Here is a 21,255-nt window from a genome sequence, read left to right on the forward strand (position 1 = left end):
TGAAATACAAGCGGGGCCCTCTTACGGGGGCCCCTGCAGTGCCCATGCCATTGGCATGGGCACTGCAGGGGCCCCCAGGGGCCCCGCGACACCCCCTACCACCATCCTGTTCCTGGCGGGCGAACCGCCAGGAACAGGATGGCGGTAGGGGGTGTCAGAATCCCCAAGGCGGCGCAGCATGCTGCGCCGCCTTGGAGGATTCTGACGGGCAGCGGAAAATCGGCGGGAGACCGCCGGTTTTCCTGCACTGACCGCGGCCAAAGCGCCGCGGTCAGAATGCCCTAAGGGGCACCGCCAGGCTGTCGGCGGTGCTCCCGCCAACCGCGAGCCTGGTGGTCACAGACCGCCAGGCTCGTAATGAGGGCCAAAGTCTACTCTGGGAGAGGTATTTATACACCCCACCTGAAAGGATGACTTGCAAATCTGTATTCCAAGACAGTGTGCTTCAAAGAATCCCTTGGTATGCAGATCTGGCTTCATTCAAAGGAGAGATGCCGACAGCCCTGCCCCAGGACCCATTTGGCATTGGGACTGGTGGGAAAATTAGTATTCAGGGAGGTGAGTCCAAACCTCACGTCAGTCCCAACCCTATGATGAGCTGCCTGTTAGGGACGCAAAATTTAGAAATCTGCCATCTTGGTGTTGGCAGATTTAGGAACTCTGTGACAGGGTTATGCCCATAGTGGGTGTAGTGACCCTAGGTGTAAGTAGTCCATTGGCAACTACCCTACACTCCCCGAAATGCCCCTAAATTCAGTATTTAGGGGTGTCCCCGGCACCAGGAAAACAGATTCCTGCTGACCTATAAAGAAGAATGACACTCAAGAGCCGCAAAAGCAAAGACTGAGGAAGAAGCACCTAACTTGGCCCCTGCCTTGCCAGCCTGTCTGCTGTTCCTACCGATTTGCACCAAAGTCAAATTGTCCTGCAAGCTCTTGTGCCTCCAAAAACCTGGGAGTACTGCCTGCCTTCAATAAAAACCCAGGAACTCCCGTGGAGCAGAAGAGCTACTTTCCTGCATCTTGCAGGCATCCCAAGAGAACTGTGAGGAATCCATACCCAAAAAATCCAACACCGGAAGGCACACTGCAACCATGCCACCTAACCTGAGTTGAAGTGAGCTAACAGTGCCAACGGGGTCCTCCAGTCCTCCAGAGACAGAGCCCACCTTGGACTTGCCCACTGTGGACTCTCCAACGCCACTTGCAACCTCTGCCCGCCTGCCCCCTTCAACCGCGAGTGCTCCGTTGGAGGAAACCCGATACTTCAAAACTGGCCCGTGGAGAAGATGCCCTGAGGTGTCCCCAATCATCCCAAGATTTGAACCCACCTGTTGGTTCACCCTGACTGGATACCCATTCCAAACCTGAAGCCTCTTTTTACCTGGTCCGATCACCATTGATTAACATTGGACACCCGACGCCTTACTACACCTCTGCACCCGGCTACTCCAGTGCTGCCCGGTGTGACCTGTGGGTGTGGTCCTGAGGCTTGCCCAATACTCACCTTAAGTACAGGAGATTGGTCTTGTAAGTTGCTGTACTGTACCTGTTTGCCGTATTTGTTTTTCCTCCATAGGATAACATTGCAGCTTCCAAGAATTTTACTGTGTTGATTTTTCAAAACTGTAAAGATATCACTTGCAGAACATGCCTACCTGATTGTATTCATTCTGGTGCCTAAACATATATAAAGGTACTTGTTATTTTTAAAAATTGGTGTGGCTCTCCTTCTTGAGTCGTGTGTCTCATTTATTTACTGTTTGTGTATTTGTAGACGCCTCACACTCCTCTCTGATAAGGGCAGGGCTGCTCGACCATACTATTCCTTAAAAGAGCACCTTGGGATTGCTAGAGCAAGCCCATGCCCACTGGTAAGGGAACCCGTGGACTCTTTACACAATATATCTCATTTCGATATATCATATAAAGAGCCAGCTTCTTACAAGGAAGAACAAAACCCTAATGATGTTCATCAGTAGCGTTTACTTGACTTATGGGGATAAGTGTTACATTTATAGCAGAGACCAAAAACTTGTTGGGCGTAGCATATGCCAGTGGCATTATTAGTGCAGGAAGAGGAGCAGGCGGGGGCGCATTGAGGCCGCATGTATGGTTGCAGGCCGCATATAAGGTTGCAGGCCTCAGAAAGGTGGAGATGGCCCTGTCAGAGGTTACAGTAGCAGTACTGCTTTTAGCATCACCATTTGAAACAGTGATGTAATTATCTAACCACCAGCAACAGGTTGTGGGCCAGTGAGCATCAGTGCATGTCTGTGTGTGTGTGTGTGTGTGAATGCATGTGTGTGTGTGTGTGTGTGTGTGCACATGCGTGTGTACGCCACATAACCTTTTAAAAAGGTTCACAAATGTATATTCAGAAAGAAACCCTGCCCAGCCATGCAGTACCTTCTACTCCACATGTACCCACCACACAAATACAAGCCCAGCTCATTGACTCCTTACTTGTCAAGAAGACTTTTTTCTGAGTCGCTCAGGTAGGAATGCTGCCGATATTTGGTGACCATTGCTTTTAACTCATCACATGGTACATGTGAAGGCCTGAGACAGTAGAAGACCTCGCCATGGCAGTGGTTTCTATATTCACACAACTCCTCTGTGGAGTTCAGTTTTAATCCACATTCGGCTTGGACGTCATGTGTCCCGTTGACAAATTTGCCAATCCAATAGACCTTGTCATAGCCTTTTTTTCTGGCTCTCCAGAGGGCTGAGACTGCCTCGCTGGGGTGCATCAGCAGGATGGACATTCGCACTTTGCCTTCCCAAAATAAAGTGAAGTGAATATGGTAGGTACCATTGTTAAAGTCCTCAGTCACCCCAGAAGCTCCAGCTTTGAGCTCTGGAGAGTAAATTCGGGCTCTTAAAAAGTCACCCCCATGTTCCTTTCGGTTGCCAGAGAAGTCATAGACCTGGATCTGGACTGTCAAGTTATCACCGATGCAGTATGAGTTTTGGGGGTTCAGTATTGTGGCCTGGCTGTTCTTGGCACTAGTGGTGTGGTTGTTGTCGATGAAAAGAGCCTTGGGCATGCTTGCATCAATTTTGGTGAAGATTTCCATGGTTTTCAAGTCAGTGCCAGTCAGGCTGGTTTTGATCTCCAGCATCTCCTCTGGGACAACTGTGCAGCTTTTGAAAAAATACCTAAAACTGGGAATCTCAAGAGGAAAGAGGGATAAAATTATGGTCACATGTCTTAAACATTTGACAGAATATTTGCCATCAAGTATGTCAGTTGTCACTGTTTCATCCAGATTCACTCACCCTCTGCTTACAAAATGAAAGTTTCTTAGCTCCGCCCATTGCTATTAATATGTCAAGTTGTGCCCAAAACGGCACAGCTAAAGAAATACCAACTAGGGATGATTAGAAAGAAGCATATTTACATTGCCCTCTTTGGAGCTAACATTGGGATAAACAAACCTGTTCTTAAACATTAAGAAATAAAATTCAAGCTGCATGGGTGGTGGTCTGTGCTCCATTTTAAGGAGTTTTTGTTCCTTTCCTGGTCTCTTGGCGCAGATCAGTCTGTGGCATGCAGTGAAGGAAGGGCCTCAGCTGGAAGGTGAAACAGCTGCCTCCATAGCCCTGGCCCCGGCAGATGAGACCCAGAGGGAGCCCAGAAGAAAGAGTTCCAGAAGGAGTTGAAGAAGGATAAAACCAAGCAGGGTGCCACGAAGGAGAGTTTTCAAAACAAATACAAATACATACATGCATACATACCTACACACCTATAAAGAAGCTGGAAAAGAGGCTGATAAGGAGGCTTAGGATGGTGTGCAGGAGGTGAACTAGAAGGAAGTTCTGAATCAGACCACAACTGGACTCTGGTGGGAACTCAGAAGATGGATGATAAACACATACCCTTGAATGGTGCAACAGGAGGCCAAGTATCTGGAGGATAGAGGAGGCTTGGATGAAGGGACACCGAGTCCCAGAAAGAGAAGGTCCAAAAAGGTCTTGGAGGGAGACCGGACACTAACACAGTAGAGGGGATTGAAGACATCCCAGAGGGGTTAAAGCTGGAGAAACACAAGGGGGTCCAACTGAGACCCAAACAGGGCACTTATAGCATTTATAAAGTAAGAAGAGAGACTGAAGAGGGAATACACCTGACAGAGTTTGAAAACAATAATGAAGCATATTGGAAAATGCCCAATGAAACATTATGAAATGTACATACTTGTGCGAAGAAAGGACGCGTTTGGATCATGTAGTAAATCAGAAGAATGACCGTAATAGTGACCACTCCCACCATGACCACCTTCTTCATCATGCCTCACAGAAGCAGTGTGTGACCCTCTGCTGAGTTTGCAAAGACGTTTCTTGCTGCAGGGAAGAAGCACAGGACCTTAGTTACAGTGACATTTGTACTTTCTGTTATCACCATTTCTTAACATTGGTTAAAAGAGTAAGCACTTTTGATTCCTTGAAAGTAAGCAGCTGCCACTGTTTATTACATGACATAACAGTCATTGTGAAAGCAAAAAGACCCCCTTCCTTGGTGACTTAATTGACTAGCCATAGTTTGCCTGAGACTTTCAAACATATTCCTTCACCTGAAACTTTTCACCTTTGTATCCTTGCTATACTCTAGGTCTGTATTGACATTGTACTATATGCCTGTATCTGCTTTATTTTATATATCTGCATTGATTTTATACTATAGGTCTGTATTGACTTTACATCATAGGTCTGTAGGGACTTTAAAATATATGCCTGCATTTGCATTATATTACAGCTCTATACTGACTTCATTCGATAGCTCTTTATCAACTTCATCTTATAGGTCTGTACTGATTTATACTTTAGACCTGTGTTGACTTTATAATATATATGAGTATTAACTTTATATTATATGTCTGTATTGACCTTATAATATAGCTCTGTATCAACTTTCTATTTTAGGTCTGTATTGACTTTATGTTATCGGTCTGTATTGACTTTATATTATAGGTCTGTATTGACTTTATATTGTAGGTATGCATTTGCTTCATATTGTAGGTTTGTATTGTATTTATATAATAAGACTGTGTTGGCTTTATGTTATTTGTATACTTCAGGTCTGTATTTACTTTATATTATAGGCCTGTATTGAGTTTATACTAAAGGTTTTATTCCGTGGGCAGGATGGCTTTTGGCTACACTCAGCCTCTTCCTGAGCTTCAAACGATGCCTACCCTGTCACTGGCACATGTAGCTCACACCTGGGTCTTCCCCCTCTAGTGTCCTTCTAGCCAGCCACCCTCCAATCCCAGTGGGAGAGGAGCTGCCTCCAGAATTAATTTTCAGTGACCAGAGGGAAGGGTTTGCTCATTTCCCTGACCACACCTCTTGGGTGGGCACAGGAGCTCTGCACAAGGTAGGAAAGGTCCTGCCATCTTATTTTAGTTAAAGAGGAGCACTTTGGGATTGTTTTCTGTAGGGCACCCAACGAATACTGCTAAGGTGGGTACAGTTTCCCCAGGGATTTTTTTTCCCATTGGTAAGGAAGGGGCCAGGGATTGCCTCTGCCCACGGGCTAGTGCCAGGCATAAATGGGGCACCCTATTTGGATCACTACTGGACCTGTGGAAGACAGAAGTAGGTTTGCACATGCTGTTGAGACCTGTGAGGAGCATCCTCAGGGATGGACCTGTTCCCACCTCTACCCAGGACTAAGAAGAGGGCTCCAATGGTCAGTTGGCAGACCTCCTGTTGAGCTACAGGGACACAAAGGCTGCAAGAGACCCACATTCATAGAAGAGCCCAGCTGATCATTTCCAACTGGGCTCACCCCAGACTCTGCTGGACGTCTGTTGGAGAGATGCCCAACCCCCCAGTGCTGTGCTTGAGGTCCTTGAACCCTTGGCTGGTGTCAGTGTGAACTCCTCCAGCCAAACCGTAAAGCTTGGGATTGAAAAGCTATTAAAGACTTTTTGCCTGGAGAACCAGACCAACCTGCCAAGTCAATCTCTCAAAAGTGAGTTGCTGATGGGTCAGAGATTCAGGTTGCTTCTGCTAGGAGCTTTTCCGCATCAGCAAATCCTTTTCAGCAACACGCCATGGCAAATGTGTCTGGCCTTCTGAAGCCCCATTCGGATACAGTCTGCAGTTTTGCCCTACTTGAGGAATTAAAGAACCAAAAAAGTGACTGAATCCAAAGGTAGAAATCTTCACTGGGTGAAGTCATCAAAAATGCCCAGCCAGTGAGGGACCTTTCTTGGGCGCGAATTTTTAATTTCTCCTGCTCTGAGCTTTCCTGCCAAAAGTCAACATCTTCACTAGGTCGTTGTCCGATGGCTAGCCAGCTTCATGCAAACCTTCTCAGCCACAGCCTACTGCTTTGCCCTGCTGAAGATTTTTGACTTCCATTTCAGAGTAAGAAGCAGGGGTGATTCCTCCATTAGGGAGGAGGAACATCGATTCCCCAAACCAACCCACCAGCAGCTGCAAACGTTTAAAAAAAAAAACAATAATAAACTGTGTTTATTATCATTTTTTGGTAAAAGGGTGGGGCCACAGAGGTGACGAGCAGTGAGGGGGAGTGCACTACCCCTCAGAGCGCATGTGTGTTTGGTCGGCCATCTCGGGCTGGCCAAACACACATGCACAGTAGGATCTCTCCAGCCAAGCAACACAGATGCTGGGCTGGAGAGATCCTGCACTGGCTCCAGTCTGCCTGGGAGCTCTCAGCCAACCCTGACGCTGCTTTGAGTAGTGTCAGGATTGGACGCAGGGCAGGCTGGGAACCTGTGCTGGCAGCGAGAAGATGGAGGAGCTGCCGCCCCGCCCCTTCTGCTTGCTGCGAGCCGCGACTGGTCAGAAGGTAAAATTCCCAACTGGTTTCAGTGCTAACCCATGCTCCATCGCAGTTGGCCTTACATGGCACCTAAGTCTTGTTCATTAAGATATTATCTATTTTTATAAGTTGGGTTGAGATTTTTATTATATTATATTATTAACATTTTAACAACATTTTAAATGTTTTGTACTTCCAAATGGTTTGCACTTTTTTTTAATTAGTCTATCTGTTCTGGGCCATAGCCGTCTGTGGTTGAGCTCTGATTTAAATTACTGAAAACTTTACTGAACCTATTATTTGTAGTAGACTACCATCAAACCCAACTAATAATCCACTTTCTCGCAATAGGTCTGGTCAATCAATCAATCAATCAATCATTGGATTTATAAAGCGCACTACATACCCTTGAGGGTTTCAAGGCGCTGGGGGGGGAGCTGGTGTTACTGGTCAAAGAGCCAGGTCTTGAGGAGTCTTCTGAAGGTGAGTAGGTCTTGAGTGTGTCGCAGGTTGGTGGGGAGGGTGTTCCAGGTTTTGGCGGCGAGGTATGAGAAGGATCTGCCGCCGGAGGTCTTTCTTCGGATGCGGGGGACGACGGCGAGGGCGAGGTTAGAGGAGCAGAGCTGACGGGTGGGGGTGTAGAAGCTGAGTCTGTTGTTTAGGTAGGCTGGTCCGGCATCGTGGAGCGCTTTGTGAGCGTGGGTAAGAAGCTTGAAAGTGATCCTTTTGTCCACGGGGAGCCAGTGAAGGTTTCTCAGGTGGTGGGAGATGTGGCTGTGGCGGGGTACATTGAGGATCAGTCGGGCGGAGGTGTTTTGTATGCGTTTGAGGCGTAGTAAGTCTTTCGCTGGGATGCCTGTGTAGAGTGCGTTGCCATAGTCCAGCCTGCTGCTGATGAGGGCCTGTGTCACTGTTCTTCTTGTTTCTGTCGGGATCCACTTGTAGATTCTGCAGAGCATGCGGTGTGTGTTGTAGCAGGAGGAGGAAACTGCGTTGACCTGTTTAGACAAGGTGAGGGAGGAGTCGAGGATGAAGCCCAGGTTGCAAGCGTGGTTAGTCGGTGTCGGTGGGGTTCCTAGTGCGGTGGGCCACCAGGAGTCGTCCCAGGCGGAGGGGGTGGATCCGAGGATGATGGCCTCCGTCTTGTCCGAGTTCAGTTTCAGAGAGCTGATTCTCATCCATTCGGCGATGGATTTCATCCCCTCGTGGAGGTTGGTTTTGGCGGTGCGCGGGTCTTTGGTGAGTGAGAGGATGAGCTGGGTGTTGCCGGCGTAGGTGAGAATGTTGAGGTTGTGTTGTCCAGCCACTTGTGCGAGGGGGGCCATGTAGATGTTGAACAGCGTCGGGCTGAGGGATGAGCCTTGGGGGACGCTGCAGATGATGTCGGTGGCTTTGGAGCGGAAGGGGGGAAGGCGGACTCTCTGGGTTCTGCCAGAGAGGAATGAGACGATCCAGTCAAGGGCTTTTCCTTGAATTCCGGTTTTGTGGAGGCGTGATTCCAGGGTGCGGTGGCAGACTGTGTCGAAGGCGGCAGATAGGTCCAGGAGGTTAAGGCTGATGTTTCGCCGTTCTCCATTTGTCGTCTGATGTCGTCTGTGGCGGCGAGAAGGGCAGTTTCGGTGCTGTGGTTTCGTCTGAAGCCGGACTGGGAGGGGTCTAGGATGCCGTTGACTTCGAGGTGGTTAGTTGTGTGTTGACGATTTTTTCAATCACCTTTGCTGGAAAGGGGAGCAGGGAGATGGGTCGGAAAGGGGAGCAGGGAGATGGGTCAGAAGTTTTTGAGGTCGTTGGGGTCTGCTTTGGGTTTCTTGAGGAGGGAGCGGATTTCGGCGTGTTTCCATTTTTCAGGGAATGTCACTGTTTCTAAGGAGATGTTAATGACCTTCCGTAGTTGGGGGGAGATGGTGGTGTTGGCTTTGTTGTATACGTGGTGTGGGCAGGGGTCTGACGGAGATCCTGAGTGGATGGAGTTCATGATCTTGCGTGTCTCTGTGTCGCTCACGTTGGTTCAGGAGGTCAGGTGGTTTGCACAGGTGGAGTGTTCGGGGGTGGGGTCTGGCGTGGGAGTGGCGTCAAAACTGTTGTGGATGTTGATGATCTTCCGGTAGAAGAAGGTGGACAGTGCGTTGCAGAGTTCTTGGGATGGAGGGATGTCGTTGATGTTGGCGCTGGGGTTGGAGAGTTCTTTCACGATGCTGAAGAGCTCTTTGCTGCCATGTACGTTGTTGTCCAGGCGGTCTTTGCAGTGGGATCGTTTGGCTTGTCTGATGAGTTGGTGGTGCTTGCGGGTGGCATCCTTTTGGGCTTGAGAGGCTGTCAGGTGTGCGTTTTAGGAGCCATTCCTTTTTTAGCTTCCAGCAGTCGCGTTTGGAATTTAGCCGCTCGTCGGTGAACCAGGTGGCTTTTCTTCTGGCTTGGTTGTCAGTGGGTTTTTTGAGTGGCGCGAGGGTGTTGGTGCAGTCGTTGATCCACAGGGTGAGGTTGTTGGCGGCGGTGTCTGGGTCGGTGGAGTCGGAGGGTGGGTTCTGGATGAGGGCGTTGGTAAGCTGGTCTTCCGTAACTTTGTTCCAGCATCGGCGGGGTGGTTGTTGGGTGTGATGGTGCTCGGTATGTTTTTTGTAGGTGAAGTGGATGCAGTGGTGGTCGGTCCAGTGGAGTACAGTGGTATGGTTGAAGGTGATGTGGGTGCTTGAGGAGAAGATGGGATCAAGTGTGTGGCCGGCGATGTGGGTTGGTGTGTTGACGAGTTGTCTGAGGCCGTGGTTGGCAGAGTAGTGGAGTTGGTGTCATTGTTGTTCTCCAGGTGGAAATTTAGGTCTCCGAGGAGGATGTAATCCGTTGAGGTGAGTGCGTGGGTGCTGGTGAGGTCGGCGAGGGATTAGCTGAATGGTGCTCATGGTCCGGGGGGTCTGTAGATGAGCGTTCCTCTGAGAGTGGTGTTGGGGTCGGTGTGGATTCGGAAGTGTAGGTGTTCGGCGGTCTTGAGGGAGTCGTCGGTGTGGGTGTTGACTTTGAGGGAGGATTTGTGGGCGATGGCTATGCCTCCTCCGGTTCTGTTGTTGCGGTACCTACGGATGATCTTGTAGCCATCCGGGATGGCTATTGCAATGTCGGGCGCCGAGGAGTCGTTCCACCAGGTTTCGGTCAGGAAGGCTACGGCTGGGGCGGTGGAGTCGAGCAGGTCCCAGAGCTCGATGGCGTGCTTGCGTGCGGAGCGGGTTTTGAGGAGTATGCAGTGGAGGTAGTTTGTTACGGTCTTTGTAGGTTTCCTTTTTCTGTTGCAGGTGAATTTGCAGGCACGGCATGCAAAGGGTCCGTGGGTGGTCCTTGGTGAGTACTGGGAGCATGCTGTGGTGCGGCCGGGGTTGAGGGCGTTGAGTTGGTCGGCCGTGTAGCGGCGTCTGAAGGCGCAGGGGTCTCGTGGACCGGGGGGGTGGCACTGGGCACGGCCCAGGCACAGACGGGCGCAGACAGGCTGCGCGGCCGCGCCGTAGCTTCCATAAGAGGAGTGGAGGGTGGGAGTGGCAGCTGGGAGGTGGGAGGGTTCGTCCAATTAAAGGGCTGGGGGGTGGGGCCGCAGGGGACGCAGCGGCGGGAAAAAGGGAAGTGAAGGACGGCGCAAGAACGAGGGGGAAGGCAGGAGGGGCCGCAGGGGATGCAGCGGCGGGAAAAAGGGAAGCAAAAGACGGTGAGAGAACGAGGAGGGAGGCGGAAGGGGCTGCAGGGGACGCAGCGGCTGGAAAAAGGGAAGCAAAAGACGGTGAGAGAACGAGGGGGAGCCGGGAGGGGCCGCAGGGGACGCAGCGGCGGGAAAAAGGGAAGAAAGAGTGAACGGCAAAAGGTGGTGGTGGCGCGGAAGGCAAAGCGGGCAGCAACCTACCTGCAAGCAGGCTCAACAGAGACCTAAGGCCATTTGTAGTTGAGACCTAAAAAAAAAGTCAAGCATGGATCTCCTGAGAAGAAACACATGTGATAAGAACAGGTAGAGCGCTGTCAGACTTCCTTCCAGCTAATGCATCTGGCAAGTCATCCCATAATGCACCAGTCCCAGGCAACGGCCGAGAAAGCTTCACAAAGGTTGTCTGAGGACAGGCTCCGAACAAACGTAATACACTTCAATTACATCTTTCCTTTTTAATTGTATCTCCTCCTACTTTAGTGTGGAAAGCTGAGGAGGCTCCAGAAGACATGTTCAGAAGTGGAGGATCAAAGCAGTTGTGCGCAAGGTGCTCATAATTACGCCCCTCAGTGTCTGGCAAGTATGTTTAATGATGTTGTCAACAAATGAACAGATACTCCAATTTCTCTTGTATGTTACAAACATATTATCTACATCAAGGCTTGGTATTGTGTAAATGATTTTTGAGGTCAGGACTAAGTGACAGACTGCAATTACTATATCCATCACCAGGGAATTATGGGCCTGATTACAACTTTGGAGGAGGTGTTAATCCGTCCCAAAAGTGACGGTAAAGTGACGGATGTACCACCAGCCGTATTACGAGTCCATTATATCCTATGGAAATCGTAATACGGCTGGTGGTATATCCGTCACATTTGGGACGGATTAACACCTCCTCCAAAGTTGTAATCAGGCCCTATGTGTCAATGAAGCATGTAGTTAAGCTGCATCATTGACAGCAACTGGTGTTTCAGAAAATGTTGAAACATTGGGCCAGATTTAAGAAGGCATAGGGGCTCCTTGCACCACATTAGTGTCATTTTTTACGCCAATGTGGCTCAAGGAGACAAGTTTCGCCGGGCCATATTTACAAAGTGGCGCAATGCATGCATTATGCCACTTTGCGACCCCTTGCGCCACATGATGCCTCAGGCAGGCATAATATATGCAAGGGCGCATTCCAGCATTAGGAGGCCCACAAAGATGGTGCAGTGAAATCTACAAGAGTTCACTGCATCATTTTAGGCGTAATTTTTAATGCCTCCTCAAGGGCAGGCCTTAACATGACATACCCATTGTAATCAATCGGCCTCCTTGCACTTTGCTACACTAGCATCAACATTTTTGACACTATTGTCCTAACTATTGCCATGGTGTGCCGTATGTTAAATGCGCCGCAACCATGTTGTCATTAGGTGCCGGTAGGGGGGCGCTGAAAAATCTGGGCCCTTGTTTCCTATACATTCAAGATGGCCGCCATGGTGCAACACCATTTTACAAAATATAACATGGTCGCTATCTTCAAAGTATAGAAAACTGTGTTTTCTATACTTTCCAGATGGCCAAGGCATTTTGATAACACTTTGAGTGATGCAGCATGTCCACCATCTTCTGTTTTCTATACTTTTAGAAAGGATGGTTGTTGCTCCTGGCTTACTCAATGCATTTTAAAAGCATAAGGATTTGGCAAAGCCAATAGTGGTGCCCAGCATAAGGGGCACTGGTGAACGGTGAGAAGGCAGAGACTAGGAGGAGGTACGTGGGGAAGGTTGGGAGTGCAACAGAGTAACTGGTGGAGGGGATATTAATAAAGCTGTGGCAAAGCCAATAGCTCTCGCCTACAAGAGAGCTATTGGTTTCATCGCTGTGTTTTTTAGCCACGTTGTACAGCAACACGGCTGCTCTGCAGCATTACTGAAGCTTTAGAAAAAGAGATATGACACGGTGAACACTGGCTGCATGGAGTTTTTAGTTTTTTTATTGCTGACACAGTGGGAGGATAGCGGGCAACACAGACGGAGGACATGGGGGGGCAACACCGACAACAGAGGTAGTGTGAAGAAATTGAAAACTAACACTTTCTTTTACTGAGGGAGGGAGGGTGAGTCGGGCAATATGAACAAATGGGGTTGGGGTAGGAGCTTTGAGCAAGCACATGGATAAAAGAGGGTTGGAGGGAGGAGCTGTGGCAAACACCAACACGGACATCAAAGGAAGGAGGGCAGGTGTGAGTAAGCAACATGAACAGCAACAGAAGGAGGCAGGTAAGTGTGGGAGGGCAAGCAATATGGACGAGGTATGGTGAGTGGGGGCAAGCAACACTGAGGAGGAAGGGAGTGATCACAGAGGGGGGAAATACACGAGATGGTCAGCAGAAAAAGATGCCATAGGAAGCTGACTCTGTATATACTATATCAAAATGAGATATAATATGCACAGAGTCCAGGGGTTCCCCAGAGGTTTAACAGAGGCTAAAGTAGATAATACTAATGCTCTCTTTTGTGGTAGGGTGGACGAGCAGCTAGGTTTTACAGAGGGTAGTGCAAAGCATTTGTTGTACACACACACAGGCAATAAATGAAGTGCGCACTCAATGACTAACTCCAGGCCAATGGTTTTTATTTAGCAAAAATATACTTTATTAATTTATTTCTAGAACCACAAGATTCAAGTTGCAGGTAAGCACATTTGCAAGTAAGTATCCAACATATGTATTAATACCACTTTGTTTCAAATTGGTAAGTTAAAGGGTTTTCAAACAAATAGCAATCATCTGTTTTAAAAGTTGACACTGCAATTTTCAGAAACTGTTCTGTGGTGAAGAAAGGGTAGCACAGTTTAGAGGTAAGTACATGACTTACAGTTCCAGTCTCCAGGGGTTAGGATGTCCCCAGGTTAGGGTTCAAGTTAACCCCAAACATCCACCACCAGCAACCTGGGGCAGGCCGGGTGCAGAGGTCAAAGTTGAGGTCGATTTAATATTGGCTCCTATGGAGACTGGGGCACTGAGAATCAGGCCTGCTTGCAGGTAAGTACATGGGGCTACGGAGGGTTGCCCTTGGGGGATTAGAGGAGCACCAGGGGGACCACAGGTCAGCACCAAACACACACCCTCAGCGGTGCAGGGGTGGCCGGGTGCAGGGTGCAAACACAGGGTCGGGCTCCCAATGCTTTCCTATAGCGGGGATACGGAGGTCACAAAGATGCTGCTGGAAAAGTCCAGGGGGTTGGTTCCGGAAAACCAAAGGCTGGACAGGGAGCAGGGCCGCCTGCTGGACATTGCTGCACTGAAGGTCGAATTCCCCAGGGGCAGGGTGCTGTGGTTGCAGGGGTATCTTTTGGTGTCGGGAATCTTCGTCCAGTTCTGTCGCTGTCAGGGGGGTCCTCCGGATTTCAGCTGCAGGTGTCGTAGTGTTGGGCAGGAGGGCTCAACCCAGGGTGGACACTAGGTCAGAATCACCTGGGGACCAACCCTAGTTGGTTGGGCCACCTGGACACAGGCTGTGTGTGTCGGGTGCAGAGTGGGCAGGACTTGCGGATCCGGGGCAGTTCTGGAGTCCTATGTTGGAGTTTCTTCCTGGACAGGGTCACTGTCCACCGGAGTTCTTGGTCTCTGGGGTGCAGGCAGTCCTCTGGGGGCTTTTCAGAGGTCGCTGGTCCTGTAGGATGCGTTTCCATTTTGTAGCAAGGCTTCAGAAGTTGGAGGGTCTATAGGGCTGGGGCCAAGTCAGTTGGGGGGTTATTACAACTTTGGAGGAGGTGTTAATCCGTCCCAAATGTGACGGATATACCACCAGCCGTATTACGAGTTCCATAGGATATAATGGACTTGTAATACGGCTGGTGGTATATCCGTCACTTTACCGTCACTTTTGGGACGGATTAACACCTCCTCCAAAGTTGTAATAACCCCCTTGGGGGGTCATTACAACATTGGCGGTAAAAGGCGCTTACTGCCGTGCAGAAGACCGCCAATACACCGCCGCGGCCGCGGTAGACCGCCACAGCTATTATGACACACATCACGGAATCCGCCGAAATTCAGACACTCACACAATACCGCCACATCAAAGGTCAGCGATAAACATGCGGAAACAAATCCTCCACCTCCACGCCAACAGAAACACGCCCATGCTATTACGACCCATGAATCCAAGCGGCGGTCTTTCAACTGCGGTATTCCATTGGCGGTACACACCGCCGCGCTCAAAATACACACACATATACAAAACACCGCCACATTGGACAATTACAAATACACACACCTGATACACATACAAACAACACTCCCACACACCCAACACAATATAAAACACACACCCACATCACCCAAAAACCCTTATGACCCAAAATTAGAGAGAAGGCCAGAGAGAGACAGCACAGAATAGAGAACCCCATCACACAGAGGCACACTACACCATCACCCACACAACATCCACGCACAAAACACCACATACCACTACACTCACCACACTTATCACCACATACACCACCTCACACATCACACACACCACCCCATGGCACGCCAAAGACACCCCCGCTTTTCTGAAGAGGAGCTCAGTGTCATGGTGGAGGAAATCCTACGGGTAGAGCCACAGCTATTTGGCTCACAGGTACAGCACACATCCATAGCCAGGAAGATGGAGCTATGGCAAAGAATAGTCGACAGGTTCAACACTGTGGGACAGCATCCAAGAAATAGGGAGGACATCAGGAAGAGGTGGAACGACCTACGGGGGAAGGTGCGTTCCACAGTATCCAGGCACCACATCGTGGTTCAGCGGACTGGCGGCAGACCCCCACCTCCTCCTCCACAACTAACAACATGGGAGGAGCAAGTCTTGTCCATCTTGCATCCGGAGGGCCTCGCAGGAGTCGTTGGAGGAACGGACACTGGTAAGTCAAATCTTAACTATCATATCCCCCACCTTACCTGCATGCTATCACACACCCACACCCTCACACCCTCCCCTATCACCCTAACTCCTCACTAATGTACCCATAACACCAACCACCCATCCCAACACCAAGACCTGTATGACACAACTAAGCATGGATACCCATCACTAAAGCATGCCCACTGCACATACCCAGAACACCCCCCAACCATCAGCACACAAGCCCCCACACAGGAATGCCTGCACTGGTGTACACGCACACCCAACCATTGCACACCATGAAACACACACATGCAATAATCATGTACTTATACCCCCGCAGGAACCCGAAGGAACGTCACCACACCACAGGGTCCAGACAACACCACTCCACCCCCAGAAGAGGCCCACAGTGACGACAGCAGCTCTGCCCTACTGGATCTTGATGACCAGCCCGGACCATCGTGGGCCTCAGGACAGTCGGTTCCCCTTGCCCAGCCACAGCCCAACACTGAACTTCCACCCTCTGGTAACACCAGCACAGCACCCACCCAGTGGGCCCATACCTCCCTACCCAGGACAGGTCAATCAGCGGTGTGTCCACCACTACAGGGCACCAAGGCTAACCCAACACCCCAACAACAACAGGGACCTGGGGGCAGTGGTAGTGGGCACACGGTCCAGGGGACGGAGGCACAGGAACACAGGGGAACTGGGAGGGCTGCTGTGCGACAGAGGGAGGACAGGCCAAGGGAACCTACTCTCAACGAGGCCCTCTCCTCCATCATGGGAGCAGACCACTCCCAGAAGACGATGGCAACGGTCCTGGACAAGTTGCAGGAGACCCTGCGTCTGCAGGAGGAGCAGTATTTGGGGTTCAGGGAGGAGCTCAGGACCATCGGCTCTGCCCTGGGCACCATTGTAGGGGTGCTGACAGACATGCAAAAGACCTTGAGGGACACCGTGGCACTCCAAGGGGCCCCTGACACTAGCCAGGACGATGAAATGCCCACCACCTCCGCCGGCGCTAGTGGACAGGATGCCCCGCCACAGGACCAACACACCAGCACCCCACCCCCTGCAGACAGACAACCACCACAAAAGCGGTCCCTGAGATCCAGGAACAGGACAGAGTAAGATGGCAAGACCCCCGCCAGGAAATAAGACCACCCTGATTGTCCCCCCACTGTACCACTTTGTTACCCTGTCCAAATCGGAACTGCCCCAGCTCCACTTCCAATGGCCAGATGTGCAATGTACCTGTGAGACTAATGGACTGGACTCTGCCATGGACATTCTTCCACCATAACCCATCCCCATTTCACAACCCCCCTTCATTGTTATGCACTTAAATAAACACCCTTGAAACACCAATAAAACTGGAGTCAGTCAATGATTTTGAACTTTATATAGTCAATTACAGTGTCAAAAATGGTTACCCATTGGAAGTCCAACATACCAATGTCACACATCACAAGCCTTTCAAGGGTGCAAGCTGTTGACACATAGGTTACCACATTTGTGAAACTGAAATGGAAGGGGTCAACTCAGTCAACAAATAGTGAGTGAAATGTAGGTACAGGATAGAGGTAGACGTGTGAAAGTTAATGTTATGTTAAACCTGAAAATGTACTCACCTGTGTCTCACTGGAAATATTGCTGTATGACTGAGTCCCTGTTGTTGTTTTCTTCTTCATCAGCTTCATCCTCATCACTGTCCACAGGCTCCACAGGCTCCACCGCTGCTACAACACCGTCATCTGGATCATCCTCCTGCAGAAAAGGCACCTGGCGTCGCAATGCCAAATTATGGAGCATGGAGCAGGTGATGATGATGTCGCACACCTTCTTCGGTGAATAGAATAGGGACCCACCTGTCATATGGAGGCACCTGAACCTGGCCTTCAGGAGGCCAAAGGTGCGTTCGATCACCCTCCTAGTCTGCCCATGGGCCTCATTGTACCGTTCCTCTGCCCTGGTCCTGGGATTCCTCACTGTGGTCAATAGCCAGGACAGGTTGGGGTAACCAGAGTCCCCCAATAGCCATACACGTGCCTCTGGAGTTGACCCATCATATCAGGGATGCTGCTATTCCGCAGGATGTAGGTGTCATGCACTGAGCCAGGGAACATAGCATTTACCTGCGAGATGTACTGGTCTGCCAAACAGACCATGTGGACATTCATGGAATGATAACTCTTCCTGTTCCTGTACACCTGTTCACTCCTGCGGGGGGGGCCAGAGCTACATGGGTCCCATCAATGGCACCTATGACGTTCGGGATATGTCCAAGGGCATAGAAGTCACCTTTCACTGTAGGCAAATCCTCCACCTCAGGGAAAATGATGTATCTCCTTACGTGTTTCAGCAGGGCAGACAACACTCTGGACAACACATTGGAAAACATAGGCTGGGACATCCCTGATGCCATGGCCACAGTAGTCTGAAATGACCCACTTGCAAGGAAATGGAGCACTGACAGCACCTGAACGTCAGGGGGGATTCCAGTCGGATGGCAGATTGGTGACATCAGGTCTGGCTCCAACTGGGTACATAGTTCCTGGATTGTGGCACGGTCGAACCGGTAGGTCACGATCAAATGTCTCTCTTCCATTGTCAACAGGTTCACCAGCGGTCGGTACACCGGCGGATTCCGCCATCTTCCAATATGTCCCAACTTACGGTGCCTAAGAAGGACAACAGCGAAGAAACTGTCACCATACCTCCAGGTATGCACCCAAAGTCACACACAAGACTACAACAGACAATTAACCCATCCGGGAAATGTTTTGAGTGTAGGCCTAGGTATGTGTGACGCAGTAGTAAATGAAGCCATGTGGGCCCCTGAAATGGCGGCTGCCTGACCTCTAAACTAGGACAATGGAATTGTGGGGTAACTGCGCTGGCGTTGGACACCGTTGCGGTAGGCGGTCATAGAGCGCGGCGCAATGCTGCATTGTTTAACATTGGACCCTATGGGTCCCAGGAGCCAATGAACAGGTGCGCTGGCGGTGATGATGCGCCCCGCCGCGGACGTCACCGCCGCGGACGTCACCACCATTTTCTATCTCTTCAATCACTAGATACCTGACCTTCGACAGGAGAGGACCTACACTGCTAGTGCTGCTGTGACCTCGGTCTGGAAGCGACGATGGCTGCTGTGTCTGGGGAAAGGGCCCCTGCCTTCACTGCACAGGAGTTGGAGAAACTTGTGGATAGGGTCCTCCCCCAGTACACGCTACTCTACGGTCCTCCAGACCAACAGGTTAGTACACAGGGAGCACGTTGGATGGGCTAGGCCTGGGTGGACAGAGCTATGTGGGAGAGGGAAGGGGGCAGAGTTCTTACAACAGAAATGCATGGGGATGAATGGGCCACATGGACTGAGTTGGGAGGGGGCCACTCACATTGACGGAGCAGTAGGTAATGACTGTTCCTCTTTCCTTGTGCATGTCATGTAGGTCAGCGCCCACCAGAAGAGGGACATTTGGCGTGCCATCGCCAAGGAAGTCCGGACCCTGGGGGCCCACCAGAGAAGGGGCACCCACTGCCGGAAGAGATGGGAGGACATTCGCCGCTGCAGCAAGAAGACGGCGGAGGCTCAGCTGGGGATGGCCTCCCAACATGGGAGGGGTGCCCGTCGCACGATGACCCCACTGATGTTCCGGATCCTGGCGGTGGCCTACCCGGAGTTGCATGGGGGCTTAAGGACATCACAGCAGACACAAGGGGGTGAGTACAACCTCATTCTGTGGACTTTGCGTGCATTGGAGGTGTCTGGGTAGGGGAGGTGGGCTGTGGGTGTCCCTAGACCAGGGCGAGTTAGGTAGGCAAGGCCCCTCCGTAATGTAGGCCATGTGGGAAACTACCCCAGCTAAGAACAGAGGCAAGTTGATGTATAGTTGCCCCTTTGCCATCCATGTGCGCAGATTTCTACCATTGCCATGTAGGCCATATCCCAGAAATTGCATGTGCAGAGGGCAGGAGCACGGCGTAATGCATGGGGGTGTGCGTCTGTCTTGTCCGCCAACGGTAGCGGTATGCCATGCACTAAAACTCTTTTTCTTCTGTCTCCCCCCCTTTTCCTGCTCTCCCTGTCCTTTTGTACATCAGCATCATCAGGCGAAGGTACAGTGGCATCGGAGCACGAGGGAGCTGCATCCCACATGGCCATGGAGGGCCACACCACAGACTCTGAAAGCACCAGTGGGACGGAGGGCGAGGGGAGCTTCACGTCAGCCACAGGATCACCAACCAGCGACACGGACTCGTCTGCCGATGTGAGCTCCCCTGTGGTGGCGGCACCATCTGTGCGCCCCACTTCTACAGGTACAGCCGCCACCTCCCCTACCAGCCCCACCCTCCCAGCAGCCCCTCAGCGTTCGTCCCGTGCCCGCTCACCCAGGAGAGTGGGCATCACCTTCGCCCCAGGCACCTCAAGCCCTGCCCCAGTCACCCCTGCTGCCCTCAGTGAGGAGGCCATTGACCTCCTCAGGTCACTCACTGTTGGGCAGTCTACCATTGTGAATGCCATTCAGGGTGTAGAACGAGAGTTGCAACACGGTAATGCATTCCTGGAAGGCATTCATTCTGGTCAGGCTGTCCTTCAGCGAACCCTGCAATCTCTGGCCTCAGCACTGAGGGCCGCCATTGTCCCTGTGTCCAGCCTCCCCCCTCCAACTTCCTCCACCCAGACCCAATCCCCTGTACCCCAGCCCATCCCAAGCACACCTACAGACCAGCAGGCACACAAGTCAACACCCAAAAGTAGCTCAAGCAAACATAGGCACCACACACACCACAGGCACTCACACAAGCATCACACCCATACAGACACAGCAACATCCACTGTCTCCACTGTGTCCCCCTCCTCCTCTTCTCCCTCCTCCCTCCCAGTGTCGTCTACACACACACCTGCATGCACCACATCTACAGGCACTAGGACTCGCACGAGGACCTCCAGCACCACAAGCCGCTCACCTGCACTCACCACCTCCACTGCCATTTACACGTCCCCTTTGTCCTCTCCCAGTGTGTCTGTGACGCCCCCTCCCAAAGTACCCAAACGCCGGCAATCACTCACCCAACATCCATCCACCTCACGACAGCCTCCAGTACCTGCACCTGCACCCAAAACACCTAAAGTGACACCTCCTACAACCACCTCCTCTACATCCACTCCCAGACACCCTCCAGCTACCCATCCCAGTGTCCGTCAGAAACTGTCCCTATGTCAAATTGACCTGTTTGCCCCCACCCCCCTCCAGTTCATCAGTCCCGTCGTAGCGCCTCAGCCAAAAAGCCTCCAGTGCCAGTGGTGCGTGTTCCAGGTTTTTGGAGTGCACCGTCCACCAGGGCAGGCAGTAGGACCCGGAGCCAAGGCACTGGCAGCCCACCCCCTGTAAAGGCTCTTAAATTGGAGAGTGGACGACGGGACCGTGTCAAGACTCCTGGTGGGACAACAACTGAAATGGGATCGAAGGCGATTGGTGAGTCAGCTGTAACTCCAAAGAAGGTGGGGAAGGTCCCGAGGAAGTCTGCCCAGCCTGTTGTGAGTGTCACAGCGGAGAAGTGCGCCATTATTTACGGCGGTCCAGACACAACCGCCAGCACCGTCGTTACTGGTCAGGAGACCACCGCCGGAGTCACAGCCCAGGAGGGCCCAAGTATCTTTACTGGTCAGGAGACCACCGCCGGAGTCACAGCCCAGGAGGGCCCAAGTATCGTTACCGGTCAGGAGACCACCGCCAGAGTCACAGCCCAGGAGGGCCCAAGTATCGTTACTGGTCAGGAGACCACCGCCAGAGTCACAGCCCAGGAGGGCACAAGTATCGTTACTGCTCAGGAGACCACCGCCGGAGTCACAGCCCAGGAGGGACCAGGATCCCACAGCCCCGC

At 51.3% G+C, this 21,255-nt stretch overlaps 1 protein-coding gene across 1 annotated transcript in view; it reads right to left on the minus strand.

The window, feature by feature from the left end:
- LOC138249647 (NXPE family member 1-like) overlaps nt 1-21,255 on the minus strand; it is a 266,774-nt gene that overhangs the window by 147,007 nt on the left and 98,512 nt on the right. The window contains exons 2-3 of the mRNA XM_069203592.1: nt 4,201-4,346; nt 2,466-3,175 (exon numbers count right to left, since the gene is read on the minus strand). Coding sequence (XP_069059693.1) covers nt 2,466-3,175; nt 4,201-4,293 — 803 coding nt within the window. The 5' untranslated portion in view covers nt 4,294-4,346. The remainder of the gene's footprint in view (nt 1-2,465; nt 3,176-4,200; nt 4,347-21,255) is intronic.

The sequence above is a fragment of the Pleurodeles waltl genome, chromosome 8 (assembly GCF_031143425.1).
Source record: "Pleurodeles waltl isolate 20211129_DDA chromosome 8, aPleWal1.hap1.20221129, whole genome shotgun sequence".
Classification (NCBI taxonomy): Eukaryota; Metazoa; Chordata; class Amphibia; order Caudata; family Salamandridae; genus Pleurodeles; species Pleurodeles waltl.